The sequence below is a fragment of the Canis lupus genome, chromosome 35, assembly GCF_011100685.1.
Source record: "Canis lupus familiaris isolate Mischka breed German Shepherd chromosome 35, alternate assembly UU_Cfam_GSD_1.0, whole genome shotgun sequence".
Classification (NCBI taxonomy): domain Eukaryota; kingdom Metazoa; phylum Chordata; class Mammalia; order Carnivora; family Canidae; genus Canis; species Canis lupus.
The window spans coordinates 4957644-4982197 of NC_049256.1; the positions used below are offsets into that span (position 1 = coordinate 4957644).

A 24554-nucleotide genomic window follows, 5' to 3' on the forward strand; every position below is an offset into this window, starting at 1 on the left:
CCGGGGAACGCAGAGGCCCGTCCACGCGAGCCCCGGCTGCACCTGGGCCGGGGTGCGGGCGGCGCCCCGGGGCCCCTGGAGCTGGCGCCTCCCAAAGCCCGCGGCCCCTCCCGTGACCTCGCGGCCCGGAGCGTCCTGCAGGGGGGCTCCGACTTACGTAGTGCGTACAAGGTGAGGATTATTCCAGCCAGACAGAACCCTTCGAAGAACCTGAGGGTGCTGAACATGGTCACGTTCACGGACAGGGCCACGGTGAGTCCAAAGATCAGAATGAAGATGATGGAGAAGAGCAGCACAGGCCGCCGGCCGACCCTGCACACGGAGAGGGCGACAGTTAGGGGTGGTCGCCGCGGACACGCTCGCCCCGGCGCCCACCCCGCGGGACGAGCAGCCCAGCAGGCTCTGCGGCCTCCAGGCCCAGCGACGCGGAGCCCGGGAAGGGCCCTCGGAGCAAGTTCAGCCCCAACACCTCGCTTTGCATTCAAGGGGGCACAGGTCAAAACAGTGTGGATAAGGGGGTGATTCAAGGCAAGAGTGACAGCATCATAACAGCTCCCCAAGCCCAGACCTTGGAATCTGCTCCAAAGTCAGCTGGGGGAGCCAAGTCGCCTCGCGTCCTTTCTCTGGGCCGCTAACCAGTCCTACCTGAGCTCAGTGCGGCCCGCCAGTCGGGGCCCTGATGGCTCCTGGTCTCTTCCAACTACATGATAAGAAATGCTTTTTAAGGGATCGCAGACTAAACCAAGAGAGTTTGAACAATAACTAAGGAGCATGGGCCTCAAAGTGAAGCCCCCACCCATGCCCCGCCCCGGCAGGTAGCCATGGGGTTGGAAAGGACCCGGCCTACTGTGTTTCTGGAAAGGGCAGCGCGCATGCTAGGTTGGCGGGGGTTACAGAGGGGCTGGTGCAAGACTGGTGATGTTTAGGGGGCGATGCGCTTCGAGCATGGCAGGCAGGACAGAAGGGGGGGGTCCTAGGGCAAGGGGTGTCACTAGTTCTCCATCCTTCCAGAGGTATCTTATCATCTCTTGCTTCATCAACTCAGTAGGGGGAAAAAAAACAACCCCAACTCTCCATCACACAAATTAACATTACAAATTCAGTTTGAACTGGAAGGATAGCTCACAGAAAAATGGGAACAGGGGACTCTCTGCCAAGGGAAAAACCTCTACACCTGGTACCCCAAACGCCTACAGAGCAGCTCAATGGCTCAGAGTGGCCCAGACATCCTTGTGACATTCTCGTGACAAAAACAGAAAGTAGATTCGTGGCCTACGGCTGAGAATAAGAATAGAGAATGCCTGGAAGCGAACGAGAGACTTCCGTCTCAGGTGATGGAAATATTGTAAACGTAGAGTGTGGTGATGGTTGTAGGACTCTAAATATACTAAAACTCACTGAATTACATGCTTGAAATGGGTGAGCTTTAGGGCATGTAAATTCTCTCTCAATAAAGCTGTTAAGAAAAAAGCAATTAGTAACGCATCTCTGTGTCCTGTGAAAGGAATGGATGCAATTTCAAGAAAATTTGGGGGAGGAAACTGCAGAGCACAATTTCTTTCATAAATTCTTAGTCACGCTGGTTTAATGAAATGAGGCCAGGACTATGAACTCAACGCCAATGCGAATCCACTCTCATCTGTGCTTTTACTAGGCACTGCTTCTCCCGACTGGTGCTGGGGCCATTAAGCCCTGGTCACTTAGGACCCTATAGGTAGTTTCATCCGAACCCAATTCACTTAAAGAAATAAATTTAGGATATGGCTTGGCTGGCCTCCTGAAATGAGGAGAAACAAAGATGAGATCTAACTTCTCCGTTGTTATTTCCCCTTCCTCGTCTGTAAAATGGGGATAACTGTCTGACTTCACAGCATTACTGAGATCACTATGGGAGATGATGGATGTGGGCACGATGCCTGCCACAGAGCGAATGGTTAAATGTCTAGCTCGCATGACTCCTTCTTACATCTCTCTACAGTTTGGATGCCCACCAAGCAGGGTTTGCCCTGTTCTGATACTTTAGAAAAGATCCTTGATTTTTTATTTTTAACTCGAAGAAACTATTCTAAATCTCTCCCTCCCAAATGGCTGCTAAGATCAGTAAGTAAAAATTATTTTTAGCCCCTATGGGGCAGATGTGGCCTTTAAAAGCAGCCAGCGCAGTCTTGAATACAGGCTCACCACGTAAGAGCGGACACCTTGGTCTTGAACGCAAGCTCTTGGGAAAGAGTATGCTTGTTCAGGCGAGCCTGGAGTCTTCTTTGGAGGAGTACCGGCTAATGCTGGCCGAGCGGGGTTGTTGGCAGGTGTGAATATGTGCAGGTGATGTAGCAAGTGTTCAACCAGTGCGATGATCATCGGAGTTTTAGTGCGAACTGGCTTCCTCCAGAGCAGAATGCCCTCGGAGATGACTGACAAAACCACACTCCTAAACCCGTAACACAGAGCTTGGATCTAAAGTGGGTGGAGTAGTGGCCCTCAGGGTTGTCCACGTCCTACTCCTCAGAACCTGGGAGTATGTCACCTTTTATGGGCAAAGGGGGCTCTGCAGATGCGATTAAGGTTAAAGACCCTGAGACCAGGTGATGATTCAGGTGGATCCAATCTAAGTACCTGGAGACCCTCTTCTGACTGCAGGGGGCAGAGAGAGGCGGTGTGAGCAGGACCCAAATGCCACTGCTGGCTTTGAGGCTAGGAGAGGGGCCGCGAGCCAAGGAATACGGGCGGTTGCTGGAAGCTGGAAATAGCACAGGAAAGGATCCCTTCCTGAAGCCTCCAGAAAGACCACCCTGCCCGCACCTTGACTCTAGCCTAGTGTGAACTGCACAACTGCAAGTTCATTAACTCAAGCCACTGAGTGTGTGTTAATTCGTCACGGCAGCCATAGAGAAATAACACAGGGTCTCAGCAGGAAACAGATGGCCCGCTCAGAAAGAGTGATTTGAGGAGATTTTAATAAAGGGATTGATTGCAAAAGGCTGGGCAGGCTGTGAGAGAAACCGTGGGACTGGCCACAGGAGGGGTGTTGGAGGGAGGACGGTCTGGGAACCCAGGGAGAGAGGCGCTGTGTGGAGGGGCCCCTAGCGGGAGGGAGGCAGCCAGCCCCTGGAGGCCCTGCGGAGGCCCAGCTTGGGACAAAACCCCGACCCCCTTACTCTGGTCTCTCTCTTAGACCTCCAGCTGGTGCTCTGTCCCCGGGCCCGGGCTTGGCCAGGAGCGAGAGGGCAAGGGGTCCTCTGGGGCAGTCTAGAAAGGCCAGGGCCCAGGGCCAGCTGGAGAGGGTGCAGAGGGGTTCTGGAGGGAGCAGCACACACCATCCAGAACAGAACCAACACCGAGGCAAGGGAGCTCATCCCGCCAGAGCGCTCCCTGGGCTGCTCCCTCTCAAACATCTCAACTAACATGTCACAGGGCAGGACATAATGTATATCCCCAAACAGGGCTTGTGTGGAAGAAAGGTGATTTTTTTTAAAGAAAAAAATGTCCCGGGGCACCTGGCTGGCTCAGCCAATAGAGCATGAATGTGGATCTCAGGGCCATGAGTTTGAGCCCCATGCTGGTGCAGACATTAGTTTTTAAAAATTAAATAAAAAAGTGTTATTGCTAAAGTTTCATTATACGCTGACTTCGGTTTTAAAAAGCTCAACCTAGGGGATCCCTGGGTGGCTCAGCAGTTTAGCGCCTGCCTTCGGCCCAGGGCCTGATCCTGGAGACCCGGGATCGAGTCCCACGTCGGGCTCCCTGCATGGAACCTGCTTCTCCCTCCTCCTGTGTCTGTCTCTGTCTCTCATGAATAAATAAATAAATAAATAATCTTTAAAAAAAAAATAAAAAGCTCAACCTGTGACTTGATCAACTTCCCCATGCAGCCTTGAAATGGGTGCAAACAGCTGTGAAGTTTGGAGTTCCCTCCATGTGCTTATTTCCCTTTCAGCAAGGCTCTAGCAAGGAGAAAGGGTCAAAAATAAATGAATAAATCCAGGGTGGAAAACACCAAACTTTCAAACTAGAACTGAGGTCCACTTAAGAGGTTCAAAAACCAAGGCACAGGGCGGCCTGGCCTGCCTCCCTGGGTGCCCCTGCCCACGCACCGCGGACCGTGGAAAAGCAGCCGCAGAGCTGTGGCTTTCCAACACCAGGCTCTGGGCACTTGCTGAGGAAGCCCTCCGAGCTCCTCTGTCTTTTGTCCCCAGACCTGGGGGGTGACCAGGTATGTGCAAGAAGCAAGAAATTACAAAAAGCAGCTTCTAAGCACTTGAAGCCATTACAGACTGATCTATTCACCGAAGGCCAGATTTACTTTCCTGATTGTGTCTCTGAATAAGGACCCTAAAAACCTCACCCAAGTCTGCCTTTTTTTTTTTTTTTTTTTTAAAGAAAGAAGTGACATGGATTATATGATTATATCCTCACAACCTATTCCAGTGTAGAATACTGGGAAACCAAAGTCCTCGTGGTTAAAATATTGGGATTCCAGTATATTTCAGATTAGTGTAGTTTACTCTGAAAACCTATATAAGCTCAAGCACTTTGTTTAAAAAAAACGCTACACTCTCCCTACTTCCCCACTTCACTCCCTGGCTCCCTGCAAAAAAAAAACAAAAACAAAAACAAACAAAAGAAACACCAAAAAACCCTCAAGGGGGCCCTGGTATAGGTTTTCAGGGGTCACTGACAGCTTCTCCATCACTGCTCCCAGGGAATGTGTCCTTAAGAAGAAGCCTTTACAAAGGATGATTAAGCAAATTCTGAACACGCAGGAAATCACTTACGCGTGAATACAAAGCAACTCGCACATAGATGTTTGCTTTCGGGAAGAAATTTCCAGAACTTGAAAGTGGTTTCAGAACCCCTCTGGGCCCCCCTGCCTGCCGCCCCCAGGCTCTTGCTGGAGTGCCTCGACCAGCTTTGTCAGCTAACCAGGGGACAGCGGGCAACGCAGAGCAAAGCCACAGATGGAAGGAGTTTGCTCCATATCACTCTTGGCTCTTATGACATTGGGTCAAGATGTTCTTATTCACAAAAAGTTTCCTTAAAGATAAAAGAACACCACGGTGTGTGTGTCTGGGGGGGGGTGGGGCGGGCAACTACCCCACACACCTCTCAACTTGGCAGCCCTGGTACTAGAAAACCACGTCCACACCGGGGCACTGGGCTCCCTGCTCAGATGTGAGCTGTGACCTTGTGACCACAGGGCCCCTTGAATAAAAGTGCTGTGACGCAGTCACTCGTGAGGAGGCAGGCTCTGGAGCCACCGGGCTTGGGTTCAAATGTGGACTCGCCAACGTAAAGCTGAGTCAACTTGGGGATTTTACTTAGACATCTGGGTTTCTGCTTTTCTACCGTAAACAGATACTAAACAGTACCTACCTAACGGGGTGCTGGGAGGGTGGGGCATGCTGATGTGGGGCAATGGTCAGCACGGTGCTTGGCAGCCACAGTCCATCAGTGTGAGTTAGGGGCTGATATCGTTGCCATCATGATTATTATTGCTATGATTCTCTCCAGGGCCTCTCTCCGTCTTTCTAACCTTGTGGCTTTATCATGAACCACACACTTCGCTCCAGGAAGCGAAGGTCTAGGAACTCCTTACCCACCCACGTCTGAACACCCGCGTCTTCATTCTCCCCTCTGGCCACCACCCATCCTCTGCCTGCAGCAAGCATCCGCTATTCAAATGCTGCCCACTTGCCGAGGTCTAGCTCCCCACGGACCCTGCAGAGGCATCTCCTGGCCAAGCCAGCTACGGGACTGTGCCTCTCTGAAATCTGTGGAGTTCTGAGATGCCCATCGGCACAGCCCTACCCGTTCAGTTCATGTGGGTAGGATCCCTAGCTCCTCCTCTTCCTGATTTTGGATGCATCTCGTACCTCTACCTCCTGGGGCCCAGCCCACAGAGCCCTGAACCTCTGCCCTCCAGCTCTTCCCGACTAAACAACAAACATCAGGAGCAGATGGGACTGTAGGTCACGTGCAGGTTTTGCTAGATTCTAGCAGCTGGAACATTGCAATGAATTTAAATTCTCACTTCAAATATTCTGTTATTCTGTTATCTGCACTGGCCAATCCTTTTAGTTCTGAATTGTCCAGGTGACAGCTTCGGCCCTCTGTGCCAGCACCAACACCGGGGCTGAGAAAAGACTCGGTAACAGTAAGCTAACACTGACCACTCTTCTGCAGCCAGCAAAGGCTTGCTGTGGCTTCCAAAGGTTCGTGCACTGGGCACGTTGGTACTCACCAGTCGGCAATGCATCCAGTTATTAGGTAGCCAAAGATTAATCCAACCAGTAAGGAGAACTTAGCGATATGGACCTTCCAGGCATTATCACACACAAGATCCCACTAGAGGGGGCAAATAGAAAATAAATCAGAGAGAAACATATACAGATGCCAGTTGTAGTTAATCACAAGGATAATACAGTCACTACGGTAAGGTGCAGGACGCCGTCTGTGGCACCAAGTCACACACACCATTAAGATTCCCTTCAGTGTGTTTGGAAATCCAACAACAAGAGAGAGAATTTGCCCACAAAAGGCAGCATACCGTTGTAGTCTGGGACAGTTTTATAAAAGTCTGAGGGAGTAGCCCAGGAAATGTGGGGGCGTGCGTCCCTCTGCACCAGCCACCACGGGGACCGTAAGGAGGCCGGGCGATCCTCATCGCCGGCACCCCATCCCACCCGCGGAGCTGTCACACGCCCGCAGAAGGGAAGGCCCCGCCAACTTCTCAAACAGGGCACCATGACACGAGGCAATTCAAAGCAACCTCTGTGTTTGCATCCCCAAGACCTCCCCCATGCTTCGTAAGTAGTCTTAAAAATAGAGCTAATAGTTAATGTCGAAATATCACCTAATAAAGCATTCTTATTTTTCCCCCTTGGAAATATCCCTTCCGTGTCCCCCATTCCATTCCAAAGGGACCTGCTCCACCTGGAGGGGAAGCCAATCGATTAGTAAATACAACACTGAGACTCTTTTTACAATTCTGTTTTATTATTCAATAAAAAAAAAATAAAACAAGTCTCCAAATTTTTTTGTCCTTCTGCAGAAGCAGGAGACAAACCCACGTTTGTTCCCTGGAAGCGATGTGTGTCCAAGTGGAAGACATGTGAGGACGTGGCGCTCATGTCTACATGCAGCTTCTATGTGGGCTTCAGGAGCAAACCGGCAGTGCCTCGGCTGGTGATGCCATGAAGACTGCACCCCCCACCCCACGTCGCCCCGCTGGACGCCCTCCTTCTGGCTGAAAGAAGTGGCTAAAGAACCTCAGGTCAGGGGAGGTGGAGAGACGCACCAGGAGGTAGGGGAGTTGGAAATGTCAGAAGTTCTGGAAGCAGAAGCGGGATTTGTTGGGGTGAAACCTGATCTTAGCTTTGTCTTACTCACTATGTCCCCCTGCGCCCTTGTCTGCCCATCTTGGGACCCACAGTAGAATGCAAGGGGGTCCTTACAAGGCATTGAAGCTCTGGTCCTGCCCCATTTCCAAACTTCTGGTCAGGGTGATGGAGCCCCCCACCCTGGGAAGGGGTGCCCTTAGCTGTGTGTGGGTCTCCACTTCACGGGCTTTGGGAAACGCCAGGCTTCTGCACCTGCCGTTGGGGACTGAAGTGCCTGGCCTGGGCGCAGCAGGAAGGCAGCCGCCTGTCTCACCGCTCCCTGGACTCCTCGGGACACACATTTGCTCACTGATGCCCCCAAGGCACATTTGACTTTCCAGATTCCAGAGACTTGGGGAAATGACTCCTCTACTGATCTGCTTCCAGAGTGATGTCCAATGCCAGGCTCAGGAAGAAAGGGAAGCACAGACCCCACGGGGCCTGGTCAACAATGGGCGGTTTGGGTTTGGTTCTTGTCAAGATCATGTGTTTGGGGACGGGCGCTGCCGGTTGCACAGATCTCATCGTTAAGAATTCAGAGACAGGAGCTCTTTAGGAGGTGAACGTCCTCCTGGGTCTATTCCAGTGGTTCTCAAAATGTGCTTCAGCGGCCAGCAGCCTCGGCATCACCTGGGAACAGGTCGGAAATACAAATTCTTGGGCTGCGTCCCAGACCCGCTGGAGTGAATGTAATTTGCAAGCCTTCTAGGCCATTCTGAGGCCTGCTCAAGTCTGAGAACCAGTGGCCAGCCCTGTCCCGTCGTTTCCCTCTCATTTTGAAGACGATGAATGAGCTTTGCAGTCCTGGGCTGGGGTTCAACCAACCCACCAAGAGTCGGGTGCGGCCAGATGCTGCACGAAGCATGCACAACAGGCCTGTCCGTTATTTTGTACTGCAGAGGCAGGACTGAAAAACCAGACTGTACGTGCGCTTTTGGAGGCAAGTCTGGAAAACCAACATTCATATATATTGTTTTCTAGGAGTAAATATATTTTTAATAATAAAAAAATACCACCCTGCAAGGTACAGCCCGGCTTCAGAAACGCAGGCCCTGCTTTCTCGTGTGAGTTACAGCATCATAACTAACTGCATGTGTAATATCCTGCTTCCCCTGCCAGGTTCATACATTCTGAAGCCATTTCGGAATCGATTTCTCTCCTCTCTGCCCAGCCCAGGACCCTGCCCACAAAGTAATCAGTTCCAAAAGTAAGAGCTACGTCTCTAAGCGCATCTGGCTAATCTGAAGAAGAGGTGCTGACAACACCAACACCTGTAATCATTAGTACCCCAATCACATCACACGGTCCCGCGCCTCCGCCTGGCACATTCTTGGCAGGAGAGTGACCTGGTCCCCTGGCTGCTGCCGAGGAGGAGGGCACCAGCTGCTGGCTCCGTTGCGGCGAACCACCACCCTCTCTCATCTCCACCCCAGACTTCCCATTGATGAGTTTATTTGAGGTTAAGAGATGCAAAAGAGCACATTATGCTGAGATTCGATGGCCAGGAGACAAAAGAGATTTTAATAAAAGCATTCAGGGAGACGGGGGAAATGCTGATGCTGCTGTGAACTCAGCCACGTGAGCGATAACCATACCTGACCTTGGGCAGCCACGACTCAATTTAGTTGCTACCTAATAAGACGTCCTGCGGTCACCTCAATGCACAACTTCTATCAATTAACAATGCTGAGCACTGGGTGTTATGCTATATGTTGGCAAATTGAACTCCAATAAAAAAAAATTAACAATGCTGAGAAAACAGATGAGAGAGACAGACAGCACTGTTCTCACGGCTGGTGAGGAAAGGAAGCTGGGCCAGAAGTATCTGCGGGCACTGTTGTCCTCAGCCGGCGGGGAGGGGGGCCCAGGACGGGGCAGCCAGTGGGGGCTCCAGCGTCTCAATCGGGCACAAGAAGAGAAAACATCTCCGACTCAACAAGCTAACAAACTAACTCTAGACTCTGCAAGATAAGGTTCCTCGTGCCTGGGGATCTGTCTGTAACACCACCCTTGGTGTTACACCCAAGGTACACATTGTACACCCTCAACGTGCCCTGAGGCACATTCTAGAAGCTGGGGAGAGTGGGGCCAGAGCGATCCACTGTGATGACATCCCTTTGACTTCCACTTCATGTATTGATCAAAAACGAACTGGGAAGACAAAATATGTTCAGACATGGTAATATCTCCAAAAGAATTTCAGAAGTATGAGGAAGCTTTGAGATCACCCTCGCTCTTGAAATTTGTTCCCGCCACTCTTGATAAGATACAGCTACTGGTCATTTTGCTAACCAAGACTGAGAGACTTAAAAAAAATCTAAAGTGTACAAAACCAGGACACCACGCCTGCCTCTCCACCCTTTGCACACCATCAAATCAATCATCAAGTCCAGAGGGTTCTCCCTTTCAAACATATCCTGCACCTGTCCCCATACTCCATCTTGACTACAGGCGATCTGACTTATCTGGACACGCCAGGGAGGCACTCACCATCCTGGTGCATGTTCCACAGGGTGAGCTGGAAGGCTAAAAACAAACCACTTCCGGACTCCCTTCCAGCTAAGGATTTGAATGTGACTTAGGTTCCGTCAATCAGTTGCACAGCCCAAAACAACTTGTAGTACACAAGCTAGATCTTAGTTTTGGGGATGACTTGAATCACAGTGTTCAGTGAGGAATACACGGGACATCCACTTTGCCGTTCGGAGCTGGCGGTGGTTGGTCTGGAGGAGGCTCAGGTGTGATCTTGAACCAGCAGTTGGACAGTGACCTCCTGACTCCCTAGCTTCCTCCCTGTGACCTGGCCCCCTGGGCAGGCTAGTTCTACAGAGTTGTTCTAGGAAATCTTCTGGAGGCCCAGCCTATAGCTGCTCCTGCACTTCAGGGAATACTGTTTCCCCATATTCAATTCCTGTCTCCTTAAACACTTAGTTTCTGTTATCTGCAAGTTAAACCCTAGTTTCTGATGAAACTTCCTTGGGATGGAGTTTGCAGGGTAAGAACAGGATGTAGGCCACGCCACCATCCTCTCTTCCAGAACTAATACAAGCATCTCTGTGCATTAACTCTGGCTTCCCTCAAATCCATTCCCCACAGAACAATGAAAACAATCCTCTAATTAAACATGTTAACACTTCATCAGCAGGTTTAACACAACCACAAAAGTGCTAAAGTCATGGCCCCATTTCATAATCTTAGGCTTGCTTTCTTTGCCATTGTCCCAAGACCAGCGACATTCTATGGTGAGGCCACGTGACACTTGCTAGCCATGACTAAATGGTGAGACAGATGACCCTAAAAAGTGGTCTCAATTTTAGCTGCACATGTTGTTTCCAAAAAAAAAAGGCAGAAGTTATGGAAAATCTGGCAGACTTTTTTTTTTTTTACCTATACATTTCAAGGATAAGCTAAAAGAAATAAAATTTACATTATTTTCCAAGGAATGATCTAACTGCTTGACTTGCCAGAGTAGAGAAACACTCCTCAAGGAAACTAATGAAATTTCTAAAGAAGATGCAAAATAAATGGGACATAAGGAAAACAATCCCATTTTCAGTAATAAATCCTATGATAAAGCAAATGTAAAACAGGAACATAACAATATTGGAAGAAAACAGATAACTTATCCAATTTTGACGCAGAGATAAAATCCCTAAAGATAAGAACTAAGGGGAGAAACAGTTTACCTCTTACTATTTAATGACTATTCATTTAAATTATTATTTAAATTATGTGAATTTTGCTTAAATTATTTATTTAACTTATTGTTTAAGACTTCCATGCATTAGGGACATGTCAGTGGCGCAGTCAGTGAAATGTCTAACTCAGTTCTACTAATGAAAATCAAAGCACAATATTTTGTTTTCCAAAAAGAAAAAAAAATGTTTTTTTTCCCTAAATTGGCCAAAGATGTAGGAGACCCACAGAGGCACAAATCCATACTGGGAGTGTAAACTAGACACTGTGTTTCTGGAAGGCAATTTAACAATACACATCACATTACTTCAAACAGTGTACACTCTTTATCCCAACAACTCCCTTTCTTGGAACTTTCCCCAAGGACATGATCAGAGATGCCCCACAGAGATCCCAGTGCCAATGATGTTCACTGGTTGTTAACTTATAAGAATAAAAAGCAGGAATTTGACTAAATGTGTAGTGATACTGTACAGCCATTAAAATTCCTGCTTTTGATATACACAATGAAATATTACTCCACTATAAAAAAGAATGAGCTCTTGCCATTTGTGACAACAGAGATGGACCTAGAGGATCTCATATCAAGTGAAATAAGTCAGACCAAAGAAAGACAAATACCATATAATTTCACTTATATGTGGAATCTAAATACAAAACAGATGAATGAACAAACAGACACATGCAAAAACAGACCCATAAGTACAGAGAACAAAGTGGTGGTTGCCAGAGGGGACGTGGGTGGGGGAATGCGTAAAACTAGGGAACAGGGATTCAGAGGTACAGACTTCCAGGTAGACAATAAATAAGTCACGTAAATGATAAGTACAGCATAAGGAATAGAGCCAATAATATCATAATAATGGTGTATGATGATGGTAACTTTACTCATGGTGATGAGCACTGAGTAATGTACAGACTTGCTGAATCACCACGTTGCACTCTGAAGCCAATATAACACTGTATGTCAACTATACTTCAATTAAAACAAAATTTGCCTTTGGAAATTAATGACTGAGAAAAACGCTCATGATGTTAATGGTATGAGAAAACCTCAGAATTAAAAAACCTCCAGTGAATAGAAGAGACATTTAGGTACACAGGGGAAATTATTAGAAAGTATTCCAAACTCTTCAAAGTGATCATTTTCTGGAGGGTTGAATTAAAACTGAGTTTTATTTTTACTTATTTATTTTTTAAAGAGAGGTATTTTCTTTTTCTTTTTAATTAATTTATTTGACAGAGAGAGAGAGAGAGAGAGAGACACGAGGGAGGCAGATGGAGAGGGAAAGGGACAATCTCAAGCAGACTCCCCACTAAACGAGGAGCCTGACGTGCGGCTCGAGCTCATGACCTTGAGATCATGACCTGAACCAAAAGCAAGATTCAGCCACTAACTGACAGAGCTACCCAGGCACCCCAAGACTGGAGTTTTATCTTTTGATTTCATATTTTTCTGGATTTTTTCAAATTTTCTACAATTGACCTATGTATCTTATAATGAGAGAAAATATATGGGTAAATATGCTGTAAACTCCCATGGTGAAAAGTGGAACTGGAGGTAGTGAGGGTAAGACAAAAATCATTAAAGATTAAAATTAACACCCAAAAAACCTTGCCACCTTTTCAGGAATATGCATTTTAACACAACCTAAGAACTGGAGCCTTAGAGGAAGCTTGTTTGGAACCTGACTTGAAGCAAACCAGATCTTCAGACTCTGAAGTTTACTCATGTTAACGCTCATTGACTAAAGCAAAAAACATTTCTTAGAAATGGGAAAAAAAGAAAATTTCCCCCCAAGTGTCATCTCTTGTAGTGGAGATCCCCCTTTGAGCTGACTCTGTTGGAAATCACATGCTTTCACCAATCCTCCCATCAGGCCTCTGTTCTAAACCTGAGGACAGTCATTTGAGATAAAAGGAAACATTTCTGCTCAGCACTGCAAAGGGGATAATGCCACTTAAAATTTCAGAAGCTTAAACAAACCTCCTGAGTTATAGGAATTAGAGAAATATAGGGTGAGCATTCATCTGCCACAGTTGCTCCCTGCAAGGTGGCATTTCAGCGGCCTCTCATGAACCACTGTTTTCTTTACCACGGACTGGCCATCTCCACATTTCTTCACTGGAAACCACAGAAATGGTACACAAACACACACACACGCACACACACACATCCACTCACAAGATTAGCAGGGATGGACAGAAGAAAACAGCCCGCGTGAGCTAGACTGATAAAGCACAGCAGCTACAATGAACTTTTCCATGTTGAGGCAGCCTAGGCCATCCTGTGTTTTTAAACATAAATATTTTTTAATCTAGCAGTACGTGGATTTTTTTTTTCCTAAAAGATTCCAGCAAAATTCAAGATACACTGCATGTTTTGAAAACCCTGAACTGCTCTCTGCTTTTTGCCTCTAAGCTCATCCTCCAATTTTAGGAGATTCACTGTCAACAGTAGCCAACACCACTGCCAATTAAAGCTGGCATCCTTGCAAACTTCCTTAAATGACATAATGGATGCCCTTGCCAGGTACTCTGGGAGAATTTTTTTTTTTTTTAGTTTTGTTTCTCTGTTTTTCATTAATTGCTACTCAAATTGCTTTTCAACTTTTTTTCTTCACTTTCATTCCGAAAAACCAAATGTGGCCTGTGAAAGGAAACAGCTGCGCTGAAAATCGATTGCAAGCCCGTTCATGCTAGAGGTGAGGCACACTTTGCCTCGAAATCCCGCATTTCCAATTATTTGCAAGAAACTCAAACCACAGCACTGAAGTTGCTTACACTTCTTAAACTTGACATAGTCCCATTTCTGACTAATACAGTAATTTAGACTCATTTTATCTTTCATGCGGTGATGTCAGTCTTGTTTATTTGCTTTTTCTAATGACACCTGTTACTGCCGGCTGCCCTTTGGCTGTCACCTTCCCTGGAAGAGAAACAAAAGCTACAATGCTTCAGCTGTTGATACTGGGGACTTCCCCAATTCTTCCTGAATTCAACTATTTTTAAAGGGCTAGAAATATAAAATCTCTGTTGAAGAGGATTTTAAAAGGAACCAGAAAAAGAACCACCCGAACAGGCCCTTTGTAACTGATGTAGCATCATCTACGGGAGACATGCTTTCTCCTTGACTTTTTCTTAAAGGAAATAAAGATATGTATTCTAAGAGGAGGTTTACATGATTGAGTGTTCTTATTCATTTGGTGTAATGCCCCCTATGGCATTTGGGGAAACTGAATATATCCCATAAGGCAGCAAAGATCATAAATAAGTAATGTCCTTCTATCATCCAAAACCATGGAGAGTCTTTCCAAATTCTGCAACGCATACTCTACTAATGGCCCTCACCAACTACCTCTAAAAAGGGAAATTAAGAGTAAGCCCTACAAATTAAAGAGGCCTGTTGCAAAACCAGGAAGGAAGGAAGGCCGAAAGGAAGGAAATAAGGCAGGCCCCCACAGTCCTAAGCACTAAACAGGAGGAACTATTAATGCCCCGAGTGAAATCAACACGGGCTTCTAGCTCACTAATTATACTAAGTAACTGGAAAACTTGGACTTGCAAAATTAAGAAGTTGCCTCCTATGTTACCAGAGGGTATCTTTTGGTGTGACATAATGCATGAGCAAAACTGGACTGTAACATTAACATTGAAAATAGCGCCACTAATTCCAGAAGGAGCCAAGCATGGGAAACTTTGCACCATGGGACCAGGGAAGCTTTGGAATGAGAATTTGATGACCAGGTGATCGATCACAGAAGAATTCCGAGGCAGAAGGAAAACCATCTTTCACTGGCTGAGAACAAACGCCTCCATCCCTTCCCCCTGCCTGGTGGGCTATGCTCTGACTTGACACAGCCCCCTGAAGTTCCCTTTATGAGCCAAGTTGCCCCCACCCCCGATTCACATACCTGTCCCACCTGCTAGCCAACCTTTGCCATGATCCGGCTACACCAAAGCCCCCTCCAGCCCCTAAAAAGCCTCACGCTCTTTGCCTGCATTGCTCTTCTGCACCTGCCCCACAATATCCACATATACCCCAATTTTTCTGGCTTAATGCCTATTCCAAGGACAAGACTCATTTCAACCGAAATAATTTAGCATTGTAGATCACCTGTGGGTCACAGTACACTGACTCCCTGTACGGCTTGCGTTTTTTTCCTTTCAATGAGCATATATTACCTCTGTAAACAATGAAGAGGCAAAAGGGTACAAAGTCACAAAGATTCAAATGAACACATTTCCGTATCTCTATCAAGTTTAATAAACTCAACGGAGAGAGTCTTCTTCCTAAACAGGTCCGGTACCCCTACTCTGTACTTCTTTTTTTTAAAATTTTTATTTATTTATGATAGTCACAGAGAGAGAGAGAGAGAGAGAGAGGCAGAGACACAGGCAGAGGGAGAAGCAGGCTCCATGCACCGGGAGCCCGACGTGGGATTCGATCTCGGGTCTCCAGGATCGCGCCCTGGGCCAAAGGTGGGCGCCAAACCGCTGCGCCACCCAGGGATCCCCTCCTCTGTACTTCTATGGCATCCTGGATCATGATAAAGACCCAGAATATGGATCACGATACCTTGTAATTGCCTATTGTTTATAAGTTTCTCCTCGCTGGCTTGGGGGGGCGGGGGGGTCAGCAAACTACAGCCTGTAGGCCCAATATGGCCAGACCACCTGTTTTGTAAATAAAGTTTTATTGGAACACAGCCACACTCATTCATTTACATATTTGCCTTTGGCTGCTCTGGCACTACCACTGCTTGTGTAGAGTTGAGTAGTTACAACAGGGACCATATGGCCTGCAAAGCTTAAAGTATTTATTACTTGGCCCTTCATAGTTAAAGCTTGCAAACCCTGGAACTAGACTGTAAGTCCCTGGAAGAAAGGGGCCCTAGTCCCCAAGCTCATGTGGCAGGAGGTACAAAGGTATATCTTGTGTAGGAGCTCCCACTCCCAGAAGTCGAAACATTCCTTGTGTTTGCTTGTGCTCACTGTGCCATGCACCTTCTTTTTTTCCCCTGTGATTATTTCTTTGACTATAACTTAAATAATTAATACATAATTATTATACAAAATTCACGTAGGCAATATTGTTTAAACGTTTCCACTTACCTTTCCACTATTAGCGATTTTCCTCCAGGGAGAGAGATCGTTCTAGTTTTATTATAAAAGCCAACAGAATAGTGGGTATGTGAGAAATCTGTTTAAAACAACGAATAGTTCTCTTAATAGAACTAATCTATTATACGAATTCAGCATTGTTTTAAGAAGAAAGGAACTAACATTTGTTAAGTACCTGCCATGGTCTAGCATTCTGCTAGCTGCTCTGACTAGACTCTCACATTCAGGCATCAAAATGATTCTATCACCCATGTGCCCATTTTACAGACGAAGAAACCAAGGCCAAGAGAGGTGAAGCAACTAGTCAAAGGTCAAGTGGCTCTTCCATAGGAGATTACAAATCCTCGTCTGATGAAAACTTGCATTCTTTCCCCTCCATAAATTTAAAGAAATGGCTCTGGTTCATGCAAATAAAAACAATCCCCAGGTTTCTATTACATTGCCATGGGCTACACAGCATTCGTCTTGCCGGGGCTACACCACTTGCCATACGGAAGCACGGTACCATAGCGGAAGTAGGACAGGCTTTGGTGTTATTTTGTCATTACGGTGACTAAACAAAAATAACCTGTAAAGAGCCTGTGAATAGCAGGTGTTTCATAAACGGCAGCAGTTAAAAATAAAAATATCCCGGTGTCTTTATTTTTCTTAGGAAATGTTAGCACCAAAATGCTAGGAAAAGCCAAGGTCAACATCTTAACTGAGACCAAATCTTGTCCTTCCTGTCACAGTCATCTGTTTTCATAATATATGAATCAGAGGAGTTGAGAAGCTAACCCGGCCTTTCCCCTGTTTCAACACTGCTCTCACCATCTTGAGCGGACATGAACGTTAGGTGAAGGTCTCTTCAAACAAGGGTGTTTTTGCTTTGTCCAGCTCAGACTGGAAGGCAGGACAGCTGTGAATCTACATGATCCCCTTTCCCACGTCCAGCTACCTCATACAGGTCGGGGCCGCACCTGCCCCATGCCCTGGCCCAGCCTACTGAACCCACAAATGGTGTGATGAGAGGAAAGTACGACTTTTTAAAATTTTTACCAATCTGACCTTTGTCTTCCCAGCACTCGGGCAGGGCTGCCGGCCACCATCCGAGGAAGAGCCTTGGAGGGAGTTTGAGACTTAGGACCCAATGGCAGGGCTGAGCCCAGGCCCCAAATGGGCCTGCCAGCGGCTGGTGGTGGGGCTGACAGCCCAGATTCCGGGTCAGGGGCACCTGAGGTGAGATTCCAGTTTCGCCCTCTGACATTCGTGGGACCCTGGGTAGGTCCTTTCACCTCTTGGGGCCTGGGCTGCAGTGTCTGTGATGTGGGCGTCACAAGACCTGTAACGTAGCCTCCTTAGGAACCAGACTCCTACAAAGAGCGGACCTCGTGCAGTAACGGGCACAAGGTGGTCGTCACTCGTTAATTTTGCCTGTCATTCTGGCAGCTCCTTGGGGGCCCCCTCTGTTGGCCAGTGACATCTGAACGTGGGCGAAATCAAGCAGCTACTTTCTCAAGGGGCTCCGATATTTCGTGTCTGCTTATCCTGCAGCCTCTCCCCACCCGATCTGCACGAAGGGGTGTCCGTCCCATCTGCGTAGGCGGCACCTGCACACAAAGTAGGAGTGGCCGGTGTAGAAGCTGCCCCCAGGGGGCAGGCAGAGCCCCCAGGGATGGGTGCAGGGGGGCACGCGGGTGCAGGGGGCACCAGGCCTCCGGGCACGGTGCCCTTCACTATGACCTCGTCAGCGGCGCAGCAACACCACTCCGGTTCCCAGACCCCACGATCATTTATTTAGATACACTGTTCCTCTGACCAAAGGTGGGGGGGGAAGATAGCAGACGATGCTATCCTACCCAAAACAGTGTTTACATTTTTTTTCCCCTTGAACTATTAATCTGCTAAAACCACTGTGCCGAACTGGCAACGTGACAGCACAGTGTGACTGTGCAGTTTGTCTCCTCAGCTGCCTGGAGCCCGGCGGGGAGCACGAGCATGCAGATAGAGCCCAGGGGGACCAGCGGGGACGGGCAGCCAGCAAGGGGTCCCTCGCCTTCCACTGCGGGGGCCTCGGATACCCCGGGCAGGCGGTTCTCCAAGCTCCGGCCTCAAACAAAACTCCAAAGCATCCTCAAGTCCAAGCTGGGCTCACCTCCCGGGGGGTCCTGCTCCCCACCGTGGATCAATTCTCCCCAGGACACCTGGCACAAGCCCACGTGGGCCTGGCCACGTGTGTGGGAGAGGGAAACGGAGAGTGTGCTAGACAGTCTGAACCTCAGCAGGAGGAGAAAGTGGGCACCGGGGCCCTTCCAAGCCAAGGTAGCTGCACCGTGACCGGGCTGTGCGAAGTGACCAGTGGCGCCCCAGTGTGGCTTTGGTGGATGTCCTCAGCCCTCTTCCCTCTTCCCACCGCCGCGAGGTCACAAGATTATGCAAGATTGAAGGCTGGCGGCAGGCCTGGGATGGCCAGCTGCGGAGAGGTCACCATCCTGCTGCTAATGGACTGGAATGACAGGACCTAGGAGCTTGTCATGAGAGGCCCCTTCCGGTGACCACAATAAGCAGCTGTTCTGCTTCTGGGGACCCTGTGGTCTTTGTGCGATAGCACTGACCACTGGGTAGTTGCAGTGTCATGAACGTGGCCTTGCTTACCTGAAAAGCCGGGGCACCTGAACTCCATCCCACCCCTACGGTGTGCTTTGAAAAGGCATGACTCCGACAACCCAAATTAATATCCTCCGCAAACTGCTGATGCAACAGAGCTGCCTTTACGAAGCTTGTCACGCGTCAACCAAGTCCACTTATTAGGTGTGCCTCCTTCTTCCTCTCTCCATGGCAAATAGGAAGAAAAAGATGACAGGGTGAATGGTTCGTAAGTGAAACCCTGCCCCTGGACTGTGCTCCCCTGTGTAACTGCATCTTTGAAGCACAGTCACCTCTGAGTCAGCAGCTGAAGCATCTTCTGGAGGCAGCAGGCCTCAAAGGGCACCAGCAGGTGTTCGTTTCCCGAAGGGATGGCCAAATAATGTGACATCCAGCTAAACAAGGTGAAGCGGGGGTCTCATTTGCAGGAGGTCTCAGAGCCTTGACTCTGGTAACACGCTTCATGAATTCTGCGGAGGGGGGATCCGAAGGTGGCACTTCCCCGACTTATTTGACTTGGGAAACCTTCTTGTCCTTTAGAGGGCATATTTTTGGATTGTTGGATATCAGAGACGTTGCATTGTATATTTTGTTTGCCCTTCACGACCTACTATCTCATCGCAATGCAAATCACAACACGTGACAATTCTGGGATTTTTAAGGCTGGAGTGAGACGGTCCTGTCACCCCTGGCAATCCACACGAGGGGAGGCAGGGTGCTAGCCGGGGGGAATCAAGGACATTGAAAGTAAGCACGGGGAGGGCCACCTAGGTGGCTCGGTCAGTTAAGCGCCTGCCTTCGGCTCAGGTCATGATCTCAGGGTCCTGGGATCGAGTCCCCCATATGGCTCCCTGCTCCGCGGGGAGTCGGCTTCTCCCTCTGCCTCTCTGCACTCCCCATCATGCTCTGTCTCTCTCAAATAAATAAGTAAATTTTTTTAGAGGAAATAAAAATGATAACTATTTTCCTCTGTCTTTGCAAGAGATTATAAAGGCTAATTGGTAACAGATGGACAAACATTAAACACTCTTAGGAAATGATAGGCAAAAGGTCAACCACAACAAGAGGCACTCAGCTGTGTAAAAATTCAGCCTCCTCGAAAAGCAGTGTGACTGCCCCGCACATCTCTGCCTTTCTTGCGGGAGGCCCTTCAGCAGCAGCCCAGGTGCAGCGGCACTTACGTACTCAGGGAAACTACAAACCCTCCCTCGTCCTTTACAAAGGAGTCTATGTTCCCCAAAGGAGCAGCGTTTCCGTCGGGCAAGATGCAAAAGTTCTGGAGACGTGTGGTGGTAATGGCTGCACAATGACGTGAACAATGCCACTGACCTATATACTTGAACGTGGTTAAAATGCTAATTTTTATTTTACGTATATTTTAACAGGATTTTTAAAAATATTTATTTATTTATTTATTTATTTATTTATTTATTTATTTATTTATTTATTTATGATAGTCACACAGTGAGAGCGAGAGAGGCAGAGACACAGGCAGAGGGAGAAGCAGGCTCCATGCACCGGGAGCCCGACGTGGGATTCGATCCCAGGTCTCCAGGATCGCGCCCTGGGCCAAAGGCAGGCGCCAAACCACTGTGCCACCCAGGGATCCCCAAAACTTTTTTTTTTTTTAATGGATCTTTGAGTCTTAGCTTGAACCATTGAGCTGTATTCCAGTTCTATCAATGACAAACCCAAGATGTGCAACCGGGGAAACGGGCTCATCACTCGGACACAGATGGCACTACCACTTTCAAGAGAACCCCAAATTAAGGTCTTAGCGGGAAGTAACGGTGCCCTCTCTTCCTTCCTGCATATTCTCAGTCCTATGGGTAATAATCGCAAGAAAATCTGCAAGGTCCAGACCCCTGGTGTGGCATCCTCTTGTCACCACAGTGACCAAACCTCATAGCGAGACAGACGTTCTCCTCAAACATGCCTGTGAGTGGAGGAGTGGAAAGGAAAGTCCCTCTCAAGAAAGGAAGCATGACTGTACCTTCCTATGTCATATAGTCACCCGCGCCCCTCAACCTTTGCCTTCAGCTCACAGGACATTCAAGGCAGGTGACCCCAAGTGCTTGGGTCCTGTCCTCACGCAAGTTGGTTTTCCTTCTCCTTTCGAGCCTTGGCCCCACGGCCGGCGGCTGGCCCAGGCCCACGGGGAGCTCCTTGGCAGGTCACAGAGGGTGGCACGGCCTCAGTAGTTAATGACTCTTTATTACTCATCTACCGAGTGCCACACCCCATGGAAATAACAGGGTGTGACCCCAGGGTTCCGGGATGGAGTCCCACGTCGGGCTCCCTGCATGGGGCCTGCTTCTCCCTCGGCCTGGGTCTCTGCCTCTCCCTCTCTGTGTCTCTCAGGAATAAATACATAAAATCTTTAAAAAGAAAAAAAAAAAAGGCGTGGAGGAGGACTAGCCCCAGCAGTCATTTATCCTGTGGCGTAACCGGCGCTCCTGTGCCCGCTACAGAGTGGCGCAGTTTGGCAGGTAGCAAGAGGGGGGCCCGGGCGAGGCAAGACGCCCCTCACGGCGAGACAGCGGGCGGCCCTGCCCCGGAGGCTGCTGGCCGTCCAGACGCCGGCTCGAGGCTGTGCAGGTCCCCATGGGCCACCGGGCCGCCTGGCCCCTGGGCTGCAGTGCGGGCTCCATGTGGGAGCGGCCGCGAGGGCCGCGAGGCCCACGGGCCGGAGATGCGCTGAAGTCCCGCACGGGGCGGCCTCTCTGCCCGGCGATCGGTGCCTGGAGGGTCCCCCCCCAGCCCGGCACTCGGCCGAGGGGACGGGCAGCGCCAGCTCTCCACCTGCCCCCCGGCTCCCCCGACCCCGCACAGCCCCCCGAGGAGGCCTGGGGCCCGCGTGGTGCCGCAGCGCTCCCGCCTCACGGCCCCGGGGAGATGGGGGGGGCGGAGCCCGTGAGTGAGCCCACGTTTAAAATCACGTCTTACAAATGTCTCTTTTCACGTCGCAGGACCGCGGCCTGCGCTCCTCTGCGCGACAGTGTGGGTGCGAAGGGCTGCCACCTCTGCTCGGGCTCCCGGTCCCCGCACAGCCACACCGCCGGGCCCCACGGTCGCCTCACCTGCCTGCTCAAGCAAATGCGGTGCGCGTGGGTGACACGGGTGTGCGAGCGCCGCCGGGCGTCCCGACCACGTGCCGACCGCTTCGCGAACACAGCGACGTGAAGACCCTGTGAACCCGCCACACTGTCGTGTGTTGAAGCGCGGGGGTGTCTGCCTACAGGTCCTGGCTTCCCGGAAGATCCAGACAGCGGCGACCACTGGGGGGACTCCGTTCTCCTGCTCGCATTCCCTCGGGCCGCCGAGAACCCCCCCCTTTGATCTGAGGAAGGGAGCCGACAGGATTCTGTGGGAGGGGATCCCCTTGCCTGGGGTCCCCACACACCGGGCCTGGCTTTGCCCCGAGGTCCTCTGACCCTGCAGCGACCTGCCCTCACGGGCCTTACGGGGCCTCCCTGTGCACAGACGGGAAGGAGGTGGCGGCAAGGTCCCCACCAGCAGGAGGTGGCCCCGAAACGGCCAGGGAGCCCCGGCTGCTCGGAAGGGCTATGTGTGTCACAGGGGATGGGATGACACCACAGCCGACCTTTGAACAGCGCGAGGGTCGTGGGGTACTGACCGCGCCCCACCCCATGCAGCCGAAAACCCTTGCCTCGCCTCTAACTCCCCCCAGCCCTACTGCTGACCAGAAGCTTGGGGATTAGACGGCCGATGAACCGTCCTTCGCAAACGCACCGTGAACCGCATTCTTGGAATTCAGCAAGCCAGGGGAAAGGAGTGCAAGCGAAATCATAAGGAAAATACAGCTACTATTCTGTATTTCCTTTCTTTTTTTAAGATTTTATGTATTTATTCATGAGAGACACAGAGAGAGGCAGAGGCAGAGACACAGGCAGAGGGAGGAGCAGGCTCCATGCAGGGACCCTGATGTGGGCCTCGATCCCGGGACCCCGGGGTCATGCCCTGGGCCGAAGGCAGAGGCTCAACCGCTGAGCCACCCGGGCGCCCCACTGTTCTGTATTTCTTGAAAAACACTCCACATACAAGGAGACCCTTGTAGCTCAAAGCTCTGTTGCTCACGGGTCAGCCGTGCGTCACAAGAGCCGGGAACTCGCCCTTTGGGTGACAGGACAGCAGCTGGCTGGCCACATCACTCCCGGGCCTGGGCTCGCCCCGCCTGCCCTGACTCCTGGGCTGTCACCCCCGCCCCCCGGCCCGTTCATTCCTAGGGCCTCCTTCTCCACCCGGGGAGCGAGTCTCCGGAGCCCTGGTGCCCCAGCTCTCAAGGGCCGGGAAACCGTCCTGAGGTCCCCGCCCCACAGAGAACCTCCGCCCAGGTTCCCTGTCACTCCAGCGTCTACCCCTAAAAAGAAAAGACAAAGGAGGACACTTACCTCGATGATAAACCAGATTTCTCACTAGCTGCTCTGATTCTGTCAATCGACTTTCCAACATGAGAGCTGCGAGGTAGTGAGGACCGGAAGGGACGTACACAATTCGGGTCACGGTGCTCATGGCATCCCCGTGTGACAGCACAGACGGGGGGGGGTGGGGCACGCACGGGGTTCGCCAACAGGCGAGGCGAGAAGCTGAGGGTCTCCGCTGGGCCGCGGAGGGGACAGCTGCGGGTTCCCGCCACAAAACCCAGTGTGACTGCTGTCCCTATGCTCAGAGGTGGCGCTGGAGCAAGGGGCAGACGCAGCGGCCTGCGCACCGCGTGGCTCCGCTTCTGCGATGCCCTACGCTCGGCTCAGCTCGACTCCGCTGTGGGCCCGTGAAGCAGCAGCGGCCCGTGGGGGCCTCCGCCGGGCTGGAGGCCACGCTCTCCATCTCCCCCCACCCCGGGGGCTCATGGGTGGAACAGGGGCGAAAGCCGCCAGACACTGAAAATCTGTGCCTTTGACCGGCATGTGAATTACACTCCCATTTCCCAAAATCTGGGCAATTGTCTTAAATGGGTCCTCAAAGACGAGACCGCAATACCCACCCGACTGGGGCCTCCCGGCTTCTCCCTCCCTGGCGGCTCTCGGAGGGGGCGGCAAAGGGCAAGGGGCTGCAGGTGCGTCGACCGCTCGCTGCCAGATTAGCTCCAAGAGCTGGATTAACCGCAAGGAGAGGAAGCATCTGTTTGCACTTTCCCTCTGTCCCCGCAGGTCCCCAGGCCGGGCACTCGGGGAACAGAGGGCGCACGACTCTCTCAGTTGCTTTTTCAAGGCCTGTGGTTCTTAACCAGTGCGGTTACAGGTTGTCCATCCGCCCCAAACAAGAGCGTGATTGTAAGCATATCAAAGGCAAGCAAATCCAGAGCCCTACCCTGGGCGTCCGCTGCTCCCTAGAGCCCCAGGCCTAGAGGCACCCCAGGAAGGAGCCGCGGAGCCCACCCCGCTCACACAGGCCGTGGGCCCGGGCAGGAGCTGGACCGCAGATGCTCCGGGACCCAAGGCCGCCCCTGCCACTTGGCCTACCGGGGCTGCTTAGCCACGTGCTCCTAGCCTCCCTGGACCCAAGTTCCTTACGAGTAAGCGGGAGCCAGGCCCACTTCTCAGGAGGGCTACTGTCAGGACTCTGTGGTGGCACGTGAAAGACCCCCGGCCCAGGAAACCTGCCCTGGCCGCCCCCCCATCTCCCCCGCCGAGAGGTGCTCCACAGGCACTCCCACCCTGTTTGAAGCCACCCCTTCTCTGTACCTGCCCCCTTGTCCCCACCAGGGTCCCA

The 24554-nt window shown here is 50.5% G+C and overlaps 1 protein-coding gene across 6 annotated transcripts in view; it reads right to left on the reverse strand.

The window, feature by feature from the left end:
• Nucleotides 1-24554, reverse strand: part of SLC22A23 (solute carrier family 22 member 23) — a 163384-nt gene that overhangs the window by 121332 nt on the left and 17498 nt on the right. For 5 of the 6 annotated variants that reach the window (XR_005384216.1, XM_038584042.1, XM_038584043.1 and 2 more), the window contains exons 2-3: nucleotides 6239-6342; nucleotides 158-312 (exon numbers count right to left, since the gene is read on the reverse strand). The exons of the other annotated variant lie outside the window; for it this stretch is intronic. Coding sequence is in view for 4 of the 5 variants with exons in the window: in XM_038584042.1 (XP_038439970.1) it covers nucleotides 158-312; nucleotides 6239-6342 (259 nt within the window). In the remaining variant the exon portion in view is untranslated. The remainder of the gene's footprint in view (nucleotides 1-157; nucleotides 313-6238; nucleotides 6343-24554) is intronic. 6 annotated transcript variants of the gene reach the window in all.